This window comes from Sphaeramia orbicularis, chromosome 4 (genome assembly GCF_902148855.1).
Source record: "Sphaeramia orbicularis chromosome 4, fSphaOr1.1, whole genome shotgun sequence".
Taxonomy (NCBI): Eukaryota; Metazoa; Chordata; class Actinopteri; order Kurtiformes; family Apogonidae; genus Sphaeramia; species Sphaeramia orbicularis.
In genome coordinates this window covers 2,690,407-2,704,851 of record NC_043960.1, presented here as the reverse complement: position 1 = coordinate 2,704,851, position 14,445 = coordinate 2,690,407, and the positions used below count along the sequence as shown (strand labels likewise).

At 36.0% G+C, this 14,445-nt stretch overlaps 1 protein-coding gene across 5 annotated transcripts in view; it reads right to left on the bottom strand.

Moving 5' to 3' along the window:
- Positions 1-6,851: 6,851 nt before the first annotated feature.
- The window catches only part of csnk1g2b (casein kinase 1, gamma 2b), a 51,812-nt gene continuing 44,218 nt past the window's right edge, over positions 6,852-14,445 (bottom strand). For 3 of the 5 annotated variants that reach the window (XM_030131902.1, XM_030131904.1, XM_030131903.1), the window contains exons 10-12: positions 12,396-12,497; positions 9,888-9,994; positions 6,852-8,060 (exon numbers count right to left, since the gene is read on the bottom strand). In XM_030131902.1, the coding sequence (XP_029987762.1) occupies positions 8,006-8,060; positions 9,888-9,994; positions 12,396-12,497 (264 nt within the window). In that variant the 3' untranslated portion in view covers positions 6,852-8,005. The remainder of the gene's footprint in view (positions 8,061-9,887; positions 9,995-12,395; positions 12,498-14,445) is intronic. The other 2 variants (XM_030131905.1, XM_030131906.1) reach the window with 1 other exon arrangement.

The window sequence follows — 14,445 nt, the reverse complement described above, 5'->3', positions numbered from 1 at the left end:
AAGGGGGTGAATCATTTTGCAAACAATTATTTTTCTTTATATATTTTTGTTTCATACTTTGTAGAAACTTGTTTTCACTTTGACATTATATAATTTTTTCCAATACATTTGTGTGAAAAAGGCCCAATTTTATTGACTGATTGATTTATGAAAGCAATAAAAAGGTAAAACATCCAAGGGGGTGAATACTTATGATAGGCACTGTATGTAGAACCTTTGTAGGGCTACTGTTCCCTCGTTTAGGACGGATTTGGATGAAAATTTCAGGAAATGTTGACACTGGCACAAGGAACAAATGACAAAATTTTGGTGGTGGTGGGGTGGGGGGGCACTGATCTGCCTTGGCAGAGGTCTGTGCTCTATGAGTGCTTTTCTAGAAAAGAGTGCTTCTAGTTTTTATTATTTTTTTGTTTATCAATTCATCACTTTCTGTAAAGCCCTGTGAGGTCAGTTTGTTGTGATATTGTGCTCTATAAATAAAACTGAACTGGATAAGATGGATCCTTTGTGGAATCAAAAATTCAACTACAGCGATGTGCAAAACTATTACAACACTTGTTAAATCTTAAGAAACTGGTGGTTTATTTTTTTTTCCCTGAGCCTGAATTTCACTTTTTTTTGCCATTGCAAAAGGTAAAGGCAAACGTACTGAGAATATTACACCTACAAATGTATCAGTCCAGTCCTTTTTCCCATTTTACTCTTATATTTAGTGTGGCCTCCCTTGGGAACAATCTAAGGAAACTCTGAGGAATGAGCTTCTGAGAGCGTGGAATGACACTGGGGTTGAAACTCTCAGAAAATACATTGACACAATGCCAGAAAGATGCACTGCTGGGATTATTACCAAGGGGGGCTACATTAAATATTAGAGTAAAATGTAAAAAAAAAAAAAAAAAAAAAAAAAAAAAAAAAAAAGACTGGACTGATAAATTTGTAGGTGAAATATTCTCAGTACCTTTGCCTTTACCTTTTGTAGCGGCAAAAAAGTGAAATTCAGGCTCTGAGAAATAAACAAACCACCCATTTCTTAAGATTTGACAAGTGTTCTAATATTTTTCACACCACTGTATTTCAGAGTAAGTCTATAAAAGTGGACCAGGTAGAGACAGAGGAGACAAACCCTTTAGTTTATGTGAAAAGCACTGTAGTTCAATATTTATACACTAGATGGCAGTATGACCTTATCCTGTGGAGTTTCCCCTTCTCCACAACCAGAGGCAATAGAAAGTATTTACGAAAAACACAGAAACACTTCATCAAGTTAGAGAAAAAAAAAATAGACTTAAAGAGTCAATGAAAATGAACTAAACTGACCAGAATATTTATTATAAACAGTATTGTGTTGTTTAAACTGAGGTTTTTAGAACTTTATTTTTAGATTCACTGATTAATCTCAATCCGTTTCATTTCAAACATATAAATTTAGATTATACATTTTGGATTTTATGTTTTGCAGATTTTCTAAATATTCATTGACAGTTTGTGACATATTTGGACATGAATCTGATTTTATTCTGTTTGAAAACATCTACCTGCAGAAACAACACATGGACACTTAAACCTGCAGCTTCATTTTTTCTGTTGTCCTCTGAAAATGGACATTTGGGACAAAATTTTATTTATCTTTTATAAGAGTCTAAAATGATTCTCCAGGCATTAGTAACCCTTTTTGAGATGTTTCAGGTTGTTTTTTGTCCAGGTGGTGTCCTAGGTCCTCCAGCAGTGGGATAAAGACTATAAGATGACTATTAGATGACTATAAAGACGATAAGATGCCTGATAAGTGACCATTCAACACATGGTTTTATTCAGATTCACCTGTTTCTGTTTCTGTTCATATTTCAGTTTTTCACGTGCAGGTATGAATCCACTGATGACCACTGATGTTCAGGCACTTTTCTACCCATAACTCCTCTGAATCCTGATTGGGTGGACGATGGTCGTGAACAGGCGAAGAGCAGACGCCCCTGGTTACGGTCGCTATGACGTCATGATAAAACACTGCGGAGCTGTGGAGGAGACAGACAAAGACAATGGGGACAAATGGAGGCAAAGGTCACAGTGTGAGCAGGAAAGGAAAGTCACATGAAGGCATTCACAGCGCGCCATTACAAAATAAACACTATATGGTCAGAATGTCTACAGCAGCTGTTGAAAATGTCAGCTGTTGTCCATGATTTCACAGAAACAACAGCCTAAAACAGACTGTTAAGTAGTCGATCTGTCTTCAAATCAGAGGGAGCATCAAACTTTCTGCAGTTTCTCACAATCACCAGGACGTATTTTATGAAAGTTTCATCCTTTTCTCAAAACTGCACACACAAAATCCAAAGTTCAGACTATATTCATAAAAACCTCTCAAATAATTGCTGCAAAACTATTTTACCTCCACTAAGAAAAATGTCGTCACAAATTCAGACGCAGACCAGGGCTGTCAGTCATTTTCAGGTTCCACATTCAGCCCAGTTTGATCTTAAGTGGGTCGGACCAGTAAAATAAAAACACAACAACCTTTAAATAACGTCAGCTCCAAACTTTTCTCTATGTTTTAAAAGGAAAAAGTACAAATACGTTAATAAACCCTTTTAGAGGTGTTTCAGGTTGTTTTTTGTCCAGGTGGTGTCCAAGGTCCTCCAGTGGTGGGAGAAAGACTATAATACGTCCTCTGAAAATGGACATGTGGGACTAGATTTTACTTTATTCATGTTATTTTACTGGTCCGACCCACTTCAGATCATACTGGGCTGAAAGTGGAACCTGAGTTTGACAGCCCTGGTTTAGAGGATGGGATTCAGAGAGTTTTAGTTTCAGATGAACTATAAATGATCGACCAGGCCGACATGCTTGGAGTCAGTCACCTGGAGACTCACCTGCATGGCTGGATGCTCTGGATGAGGATGACCCCCCCTACCCCATCTTATCTGAGACTCATCGACCCGTAAACAAAAGCACCAGTTTACCACCAAACACAGCAGATACTATTGAAGTCACTGGAACAAAACACAGTGGAATAAAACCTGCAGCTCTCCTCAGGTTCATTTGAACTTCACTGGAATGTTAGTTCATTTGTGTTGGTTTCACTGGGAGTTTTGGAGTTTTTCCTGTTTCGTTTTTTTTTAATAATCTGATCGGACATGGTGCTCATTTTCATCGGAGCAGTGTTTAGTGTCTTTGTAGATCTGATCCATAACGCACATGGAGAAATGAGAAGTTGAGGCATAATTTTGTTAAAATTACACTAATTTTACTTACGAAATTTCAGTTTTTTCAGGTTATTCACATCTTTTGTTGATAGTTTTTCAGGTTATTTACTTTTTTTTTATATAGTTTTTCAGTTTTTTCAGGTTATTTCCTTTTTTTTTTAAAATAGTTTTTCAGTTTTTTCACGTTATTTACATCTTTTTTTTATAGTTTTTCAGTTTTTTCACGTTATTTACATCTTTTTTTTTTAATAGTTTTTCAGTTTTTTCAGGTTATTTACATCTTTTTTTTTGATAGTTTTTCAGTTTTTTCAGGTTATTTACATCTGTTTTTTGGATAGTTTTTCAGTTTTTTTCAGGTTATTTACATCTTTTTTTTATAGTTTTTCAGTTTTTTCACGTTATTTACATTTTTTTTTATAGTTTTTCAGTTTTTTCACATTATTTACATCTTTTTTTTTTAATAGTTTTTCAGTTTTTTCAGGTTATTTACATCTTTTTTTTATAGTTTTTCAGTTTTTTCACGTTATTTACATCTTTTTTTTTGATAGTTTTTCAGTTTTTTTCAGGTTGTATACATCTTTTTTTTTTGATAGTTTTTCAGTTTTTTCACGTTATTTACATCTTTTTTTTAATAGTTTTTCAGTTTTTTCACGTTATTTACATCTTTTTTTTTTATAGTTTTTCAGTTTTTTCAGGTTATTTACATCTTTTTTTTATAGTTTTTCAGTTTTTTCAGGTTATTTACATCTTTTTTTATAGTTTTTCAGTTTTTTCACGTTATTTACATCTTTTTTTTAATAGTTTTTCAGTTTTTTTCACGTTATTTACATCTTTTTTTTTAATAGTTTTTCAGTTTTTTCAGGTTATTTACATCTTTTTTTTTGATAGTTTTTCAGTTTTTTCAGGTTATTTACATCTGTTTTTTGGATAGTTTTTCAGTTTTTTTCAGGTTATTTACATCTTTTTTTTATAGTTTTTCAGTTTTTTCACGTTATTTACATTTTTTTTTATAGTTTTTCAGTTTTTTCACATTATTTACATCTTTTTTTTTTAATAGTTTTTCAGTTTTTTCAGGTTATTTACATCTTTTTTTTATAGTTTTTCAGTTTTTTCACGTTATTTACATCTTTTTTTTTGATAGTTTTTCAGTTTTTTTCAGGTTGTATACATCTTTTTTTTTTGATAGTTTTTTCACGTTATTTACATCTTTTTTTTAATAGTTTTTCAGTTTTTTCACGTTATTTACATCTTTTTTTTTTTATAGTTTTTCAGTTTTTTCAGGTTATTTACATCTTTTTTTTTTATAGTTTTTCAGTTTTTTCAGGTTATTTACATCTTTTTTTATAGTTTTTCAGTTTTTTCACGTTATTTACATCTTTTTTTTTAATAGTTTTTCAGTTTTTTTCACGTTATTTACATCTTTTTTTTTTTTATAGTTTTTCAGTTTTTTCAGGTTATTTACATCTTTTTTTTAAAATAGTTTTTCAGTTTTTTCAGGTTATCTACATCTTTTTTTTTTTTGATAGTTTTTCAGTTTTTTCAGGTTATTTACATCTGTTTTTTGGATAGTTTTTCAGTTTTTTTCAGGTTATTTACATCTTTTTTTTGGATAGTTTATAAAAGTAAGTATTTTCGTAATTTAATGGGTTTTTTTGCACTAAAACAAAGACAAAAAATTGGAGTTGTCATTATTTATAGGTTTTTGTTATTATTTTACTGGTCTGGTCCACTGCAGATCAAATCAGGCTGAATGTGGCCCCTGAAAGAAAATGAGTTTGAGAGCCCTGATTTAAAGCAACAGAGTGCAGTTAAATCGGAGGCCTTTTCTGATTTCAAATACACCGTGAGGATCAGAGGTTCCTGGATACTCACCCGGTCTTTCCCTTGCCCTGTTTCCAGTTTCAGATTCACATCTGACCACAGCTGCATGAACTGACCAATGAGCAGCAGCGTCACACCTGCACATGCTCCGTAGGTCCGGCGGGATGAGGTGCAGGTGGATCGGCAGGCGGTCGAACCACACGGAGGCGTCCGGATCCTCCTGCAGACTGAGAGCCACCTGCAGGTACACACTGCTCCATGACCGAGCGACTTCCTGTGATAAAACTTCCTTTATTCACAATTAGACATCTGAGGTTTTCATATTTACAGATACATAATGCAAATAGTTACACTAACAGAAGTAAACAAGCAAAGTTTAACCTTGGTTTGAGCTTCCTCCCAAAACGTCTCCGATTAAACAACAGAATCAACTAAAAAAAACGCACTGATCTGTAGTGGATTAAACCAAACTGGATCCCCCACGCTGGTCGGCATCAATGGAATCAATCAATGATCCCATAAACGTGTTTGTCTGGTGGCACAAGCTGGGGTTAGTTTAGTCTGTGGGTTAAATAACGACCAGAGCTCAACGTAAAGCTTTGCATTGCCCCTGCCTTCAGTCGAAACTGGATGAATCATCAAAACCGTGGATATGAGTGGGTCCTAAAACTTGTGATCTACTTGTGATCTTTCCAAACACAGCTGGTTCCTCTTTGTGCTCCTCTTGTGGCCAGTGACTCAGACGTATCATTTCCAAAAAAACACCTGAATCAGTGATGGGAGGTGGAGGATCAGGAAACCCCGATCATAAAAAACCCCCACCAGGTGCACGTTAAATTGTCATGAGTCGAGTGTTTTCACGTCGAGTTAAAATACTGTTAACTCCCATCTCTCGTGTCCAGTATCTGCCGCTAATCTGATGATATTTACGCGTTTACAGCTTTAAGTGAAGCTTATTTTTAAGGGGAAAATGATCATGAACTTCCTTTAACTGGTTCATGACTTGGATTTTTGTGGCTTCACATGTTCGGTATTTACATCACACCACAGTGACATAGTGGTCATGTGTAAAAAAAAAAACCCCAAAACAAAACAAAAAAACCCACATTTTGGCTTATTTACATTTTTTTGTAATATCACAGAAGCTCATGAGGGTCTGGACAGAATTCAGATGTGCTTTGACCTAGAAAAAAAAAAAAAACTTTAGGGGAGATTAAACTGGCACAAAATCCAGAGAGCACCAAGCTGTCAGACATTTTTTTGTGTGTGTGTGTGTGTGCGTTTTGGCTGGGAAGCAAAGAAAAAAAAATGACAAGCATCAATGAGGTACATGAAACTGAAGTTGTTTCCTCTCATGACCCATTAAACTTTGAATGTAGGTTACAGACGTCACGTAAAAAGCATGTACACCTCGTTACGTGTCTGCGACCTCCTGATGCAGCAAAACAATGGTTCAAACAGATTTGGGTTGTTGTTGTTTTAGATCTTTTTCGAGCCGGCACACTTTGTCCTGACCTCTCTCTCTCCTCTCTCTCTCTCTCTCTGGCTGTTTCCACGGCAGCAGCATCAGCATCAGGAGGAGGAGGAGGAGGAGTCGTCAGGGAAACCACACCGCTGTACAGATGCATTAACTGTCACAGCAGAGGGAAATATACCATTTATGAGGGATGTACACAGTATCATTCATACTATTACTTAGAAAAAAAAAAAAACCAAAAAATTAACATCCAGATTTGCAGGAGCACACACAGACTCACACAGACACACAATAATCCAGTGAGCATTTGGGACAGATTAGATAAAATGTCATTGCGGGACACTCACTTGAGCTTTAAACATTTTACTTAGAAAGGCACAAACTATGATTTCCTGGTAAATTATTTTTGATGTAAGAAATAAAAATCGAAAGACATATCTTTTTTTTTCTTCTTCTTCTTCATGTAAATCGACATTTTTCGGCCATAACTCAGATATAAGCGTCGTGAAGGACTCTTCCTAGATCAGTCTTTATTAAGTTGTTTTCTTAATTGTTAATTTCAAACCTAAAGTTCCACTGTAATCGTTTTCTTTTTCTTTTTTTTTTTTCTCCAAAAGTGCAATAATAATAAGAGAGCTTAATATCTGTTCCTCTCGATCTTCCACAGTACCTGAGGCCAGTGACTGTGCTACAAAGTCCACATCGACAGACAAAAAGAAAAGCCAGAGTGAGGGGAGGAAAAAAAAAAAGAAGAACTGAAGTCCAGAACACTACATCATAAAAATAAGTTTTCAGTGAAGGGATGTGACTTTGAAAACTGAGGATTCAATTACAAAAAAAAAAGAAAAAAAAATACATAAAAATCCTCCAAATTCTGTTTTATAGATAAAATCCTTCCTGTGTCTTTCATTTAACATCAGCATAGTTCACTTTTTCCTCTTACCTTGATCCCATAACACACACCAAAAGGAAGAAAAAAAAAAAAAAACAGAAAAACAATTTCCTAAGGAGCAGATTTCTTTCACTCGAACCAGTGGTGATGGTTCCCCCTGATCAACAGCTGACTGTTGGAACAATACACGTTCTTTATGGAATCTAGAATACAACAACTGTTTCAAACAGTATCTTTTTTCATATTCACGCCACGTATTCAGGTTTCATTGTTACAGCTTTTTTTTTTTTTAACTTTGTCTCAAGCTCCCCGTTGTAATGCAGGTACGTTTATTGTTGATAAAGGAATCAAAGTCTGTTGTGGAGTCAGTAGAACCGCAACGTTCCTTTACTCGCCAGTAGCCGTGGAGCACTGAGAACAAGAAAGAGAGAGCGCGAGGAGGTGGGGGCGGGCGTGGGGGGGCGGGAGGGGGTACAGAGTGACAGGACGAGAGGTGAGGGAGGGGGGAGGAGGTGAGGAGGAGGAGGGGGAGACGGGGGTCTGTGTAGTTGCTTCCATTTAAAACTTGACAGTGACCACAATGATTCAAGTTCACTCCGTTGTCTTCTTTCACTTGTGCCTCTGGAGGGCTTTCCTCTTTCTCCTTTTGAAGAAACAACAGCACCTGCAGGAAAACAGACGCACACCAACTGTTAAAAAAGGCAGCCATGCAAATAATAAACAGGAATATCAGCACAGCACTGGGATCATCTGAGCAGATGCTTCATTTGTTCGTAACCCTTTAAACGCCAAAGTCGCAATATTGCAACAAGTGACATGACTGAATAAAACAGACCATAAATCCGGATAGAGTTGCCAAATCTTATTACCACCTCCCACCAATAGATGGCGGACATGTGCCCCTTCAATCCTAACACCAATTCAGGGCATGTTTCTGTTCAAAGTGAAGAAGAAAATCCAGTTTAAAAGCATGGGCCCGAGCTGGTTTAGTAAGTAAAGTGTATTAAGTTTTAGTTTGGATAAATAAGGACAGATTTGTCTACTCTGCTGCTTTGATAAAAAGCTACGAAAACTTACTGCATTTTACTTTCTACTAATGTTGAAGTTCATTTATTGTAAGGATAAGATGACCGAAAAACAAAAACACACACAAAACTTCCATGTAAATATGTTATGCAATCCAATATGGCTGCCGCCCTGTGATGTCACACTATGCAAAATAGATGAGCACATTTACTCCCATCATAAACTTTGTGTCATACCCAGTATTTTTCCCATTTACAGTATGAATTTAACCACTTCAAAGATACAGGTTTTTGAAATCTTGATATCAAAATTGTATTATTAAAAAAAACAAAACTACAGCACCTAAAGGGTTAATATTTTAATCTAATTTCCTGGATCTATCTGAGCAGATTTTGTGTGTGTTTTTACTAATGTTCAGTCCTTACTCAGATCTGCATTATATATAAAATGTATTTTCTATCTTCACTTCATCTGTTCCTTTGATGTGATCATTTCTTTAATATCATGAACACATTATGCCATCTGGTTTGACAAGTGACATAAAACAATGATTTTTAATATCAGGATTAATTAAAATGACTTAAAATCACAAAAACTAGGTGTGAAAAAACATTGAGTAAAACCAATAAAAAAAAAAAATCTGAGGCTTTACAGATAAAACTATCAAAGAATGTTCATAAGTCACTTCAATGCTGATACTGGTTCCTGAAAGAAAACACATTAAGGATCATTAACCTCTAGTCTTTAACATAACCTTAGTAATTAAAAATGTTCTTTATTGGACTGTAGAATCTGGGTAATTAAAGGAGAAAATGTGTTCTCATATGATTATGTCAGACTGTCAATAAACGGCATTATTTCATCTCTGTAAAAGCAGATTCATTTTTCAGGTGTCGAAATTTGGCACCAAATGACATGGACGTTTTTGATACTTGATGGTGACAAAAGTTAAGTATGCAGCTCTAATTGAACCAAAAAAAAAAGAAGAGAAAATGCCTTTAGTTTTCATCTTTGTCCATTAATTTCATGCCTAAATCTAGTATTTGGAATGAAAAGTTTAATCTATCTGGTTAATAAAAAGATTTGATGTTTTTTTATTCCATTTTTATATTCAATACTTATTCTGACATTTTGAATTTCTGACCCTGAAACTAAAATAGAAAAAAAAAAACTCATTAAATCAAACTGGAAAACTCTTAGCTGAAATTTCAGACAAAAATCCAAAAAACACAAAACTATTCCTATTTTAACTGGTGCTCATAAATGTTCTCCTTCGTGTTTCTTCTATAAACATTTTAAGCTGCACTCTGTCCTGTGGGCGTCCAGTATTTAGACGCTGTGAGTCTGTTATCTGATGCAGTTCATCTCATTCTGTCTAAAACTGGAGTTTAAATTAGATACTTTATGACTGATTTTCAAAGAAGCCGTTTTGTGTTTGGAGGCCGTGTGTTTTCCTGTCTCGTACTTGGTTTCGTCGGCCACTTCAACCTCGGTGGGAGCGGTGATGGGAGCGTTGGAGTGTCCGGCTGTGGGATCATCAGTGTTCAGCTCCCCGTTCGTTGAGCTCATCACCTGCACCGGTACAAAAAGGAACCACAGAACCTGCGATCACACACTCTGAGCCGGGAACCGCGGGGCTTAAGGAGAACATTCACATCAGATTACAGTATGTGACCTTGGCTGCCTCTGTTTACCGTCTCCTTGTGATAAGGAGCAGTTACACATGGATCTGACAGCCCCCACTAAAGCAACGCCACACAAGTTTACAAGCTGCACTTCTATCAGCCAACACTAGGTGGCGCGTTTGAGCCTCAACATTCAGTCTGCGGGCCTCTGCTTTCAGGACATGAATACTAAGGGCTTTGTCACATATAAATGAGAATAAAAATACAAAACATTTTAATTTATGTATAATTTCCACTATGGGCTGTTCTACTGAACTGGTGCAAACTGGTGTCATTCACCTCAAAACCCATCGAAAGAACAACCGAGTAAATACCACATGTTTACTAAGGTACCAGCGTTCTGCTGGAATTACATTATTTACAACAGCTGTAATTTTGGACAGAATTCTGAGACAATCTGTGGTTTTCAGTGGAAACTTCACAGAATAGTTTTTCATAGGACCCTCTCTGTTTCTGGGACATGAACTGTTTCTGTGTCTTATAACAGTCGTGTTGTCACTTGTTGAATTTCAGAGACGTGCCTCATGTCTGGCACATGTAAGTTTACATTGTTATATTTGCACATTTTTATACTACTTTTATATATTTTAAAACTTTTACCTTGTTATATATACAGTCCATCTGTAATTTGCACATATTTCCCCACAGTGGAGCATTTTGGGTCTTGTCTTCAGACCCACTTTTATTCTCTGGCTTGTAACTCCAGGTGAGTTGTGTGGTCCTCTGTGTCTTTGATTGATTGAACTACTTTTAACTATTTGATTTTATTGTTTTATTTATAGCACTGTTGTAGTTTCATGTACTTATTTATTGTTTTTAGTCTATTTTCTTCTATTTGTTTTATTGTTTTAACAATTCTATGTGCAGCACTTTGGAAACCTTCTTCTTTAAATGTGCTCTATAAATAAAGTGGATTGGATTTTTTTTTAAATACATGTTTGTATTTTATTGTGTTATTAGATGTAAGTGCTCTGTCGCTGGCAGAGACCACCTGCAATTTCATTGCACAACCTGTGTCATGACAATTAAGTCTATTTTATTCCTCTATTATTTTCTATTCTTTGCCAAATATGTAAAGCAAACATTTGTTGTGACTTGATGATTTTTTTCTGATGGCTTTACAGGTCACATTTATGACAAATATAGTTTTTTTACTACTGTCCAATAGGTATACTTGTATATTTATCATTTTTATTCGTATATATATATTTTTTTTACTTATGTATAATGTATAGCCCTGGTATGAACTACCTTGCCTTCACCTGTTGGTAGCCAGGACAGGCCGTAGCATCCCTGTAACTGTCAAGGACTAAGTGGTTCAGAAAATGTATATTATCTATCTTATCTGTCTTATCTATGTAATATTTTAACACCAATCTTCTAAATTTCAACTAATAACAGTGATACTGAAATACTGTGTGCATTATTCAACCTTATTCAGTGCATTAGTGTTGTTTGTTATGGTTGAGAGCTTAAATGTATAACTTCTTTGTAAATTATGAAGCTTCAGTTAACAAGATGACCCCATATTTTCATGTAATTGCTGAAACCGTGGAAGTTTTGGTTCATATCTAAATAACACTACTGAAACAGTCACCATGCAGGCAAATATAGGACATTATCTTTTTATATACAATAGCTGACTTTACATTCCATCAGAAAACAGAAGGACAGATCTAAAATTTGCACACTTATAAAGCGTTATGAATTCCAGACAACTGCTTATGTTATTTTGTTGTTGTATATGTCTGTCTAAGTTTTGTTGTGAAAATGTAATAAAAACCCAAGTGAGAAAAAAGGTTTTAAAGTTGTTTCTTGGTTGATTGAGAGCTGTTTGCAGCAGTTCAGTGGAACAGACTCTTAAAAAAAAAATAAAAGAAACGTAAGAGCTGCAGTTCTTCTTTCCATTATATAAAAGATAGATGTGTTTTTCTGACATTAAAATTGGCTTTTCATGTTGGCTTGACAGTTGCTAAATGTCATCTTTGCATGTCCCTTCCTGTGAGCAGCAGATGAGGCAAATAAAGCAGTGAGAGCAAACAGAAGTGGCGGAGCACGGACACACGGGGTTTCACACGGACGGACGGACAGAGACGGACAGACGTGGATACAGGAGGTCAGACCGAGCACAGGCAGGCAGGCAGCGTGGAGTCGGTGTGAGAGGGATCAGACACACACACACACACGAAACAATTAAAAAAAAAAAAAAAAAAAAAAAAAAAGGGAAAAACGAGGCGGTGGCATGCATTAGCGATCTGAGCGGGTTGCAGCAGCAGCAGCAGCAGTACCTGAACAGAGCCCCCCAGCCGCTCAGCTGTGAGGTGCGACCCCAAAGTCTCCTTATTGGTCACGGGGGTGGGCTGAGACTCACTTCCTTTGGGCTCAGGCGACTTGACGCAAAGAGCAAAAAGGATAGAGGCAGGTGGTTGTAAAGTGGTGAGAAGGTGAGAGGGGGGGAGGAGGAGGAGGTGGAGGAGGGGGTGGGGTGGGGTGGGGGTCAGGGGTGAAGGTGAGGTGAGGTAATGTGGTTTCGGGTGGGGGGGTGGGGTGAGGTGGACAAGGAGGAGGAAGAGGAGGAGGGAAGTGAATATAAAAAAAGAAAAAAAAAGAAACAAAAACAAAAAAAATTATAGAAGACATCTCCCAAGCAGAAGCAGGCTTGTTAAGACAAACTATGTTAATAGAGGAGTAAAAGGGAAGCAAATATTTATGTGAAGCACAGATCAACACACTAATAAAGTCATGCAGGAGTAAAAGAAAACAGCCTTGATCAGCTTCATGTGGCTTAAAACACAGAATTATTTCTGGTCATCTGTGGTGACAGCGTTGGAAAGTTTTTTTTTCCTTCTTCATTTTACTTTCATTTGGAGAAAAAAACAAACAATATATATGTGTATATATATATTCACACACACACCTTCTCTTATAAGCAGGGCTGTGCAATAAACCCATATGTATCATGTGACTGGATGAGAGATGACATCACATTGTGATAATAGCGGACGATACCGTGATTCGTGTCTGTTTGGTTCGCATCACACTGGTCAACCCAAGCATACAGTCATGGAAAAAATTATTAGACCACCCCTTCTTGTTCATTTTAATGCCTGGTACGACTAAAGGTCCATTTGTTTGGACAAATATAATGAGAACAACAAAAATAGCTCATAGTAGTTTAATTTCAGTGCTAATATCTATCCATTTTCCATGGTTTTCTTGATAAAAACCACAGTCACTTCAGTTCTTCCATTAATATCTGTGTCATTGTACTGACAAAAACAGTGCTTTTAGACATTCCTTGTTTTCTGTCTGTTTTAGTCACATGACACACACAGGAGTTAGGACTGGATTGCAGAACCATTGTTTTGATGACATTTGATGGTCTATTAATTTTTTCTGCGACTGTACACACTGACTAGTACTAAAAAATACAAATAAACAAAAATAACTGTCACTGAACCTAAACACTTGACCTTTAAAATGAGGCCGTTTGCGATGATATAACTGCACATACTGACGCTGAGATTTGATACATTGTTCTTACACATTTTTTCCAGACTTCCCAGTACATTATTTAGACCATATTCCACACATAAATAAACCTCACATCACTTTACAAAGAGCCAGATGTTTATTATGTAAATAAATGCTTAATGTTGGGTTAATTTTACTTTTGTTTTGGGTCTAAACAGCGTAACTGTGGGTGTAGAAGAAGCTCTGACATAGATGATGATGATGCTTTTGCCTGAACACGTACAGTACATTTACTGCCTCCCCCATGCTGAAGGTGTCAAATGATTTTACACAAAGTTTTTTTAATGCATAATCAGAATCCTTAGTCTGCCCCTGGAGAACTTCCCCTTCTGTGGCTGTTCGGTCCACACTCATTTGCAGAAAGTACTTTTTGTTTTTGTCGACATCGTGCTCTCACTCAGTAAAAACACTTTGGTTCCAAACATCATCACAAACACTGTACGAATGATCAGTTCTATATTTAGAGATGCTGAATAATGTGGAAACACACATTTCTGTTGATACTTATCCAGAGCTGGCGATGACTAAAATCAAAGTCAGTTTTTTTTTTCCTATGATGTGCAGGAATTGAGGTCAGAAATTTGCATGAAGGCAACACAGTGAATGTGACACAAAATAAGATAATTCAAGACAGAACTGGGAAAAGTCTAGATCTTAAACTGCAGAAGTATGTAAATAATAATAATAATAATAATAATAATAATAATAATAATAATAATAATAAATTGATATAAATGCCAGATTTCAGCCAGCAAGAAATCTATGACAGAAGGTGGTTAAACCCAACTCCACCAACAATAGAAC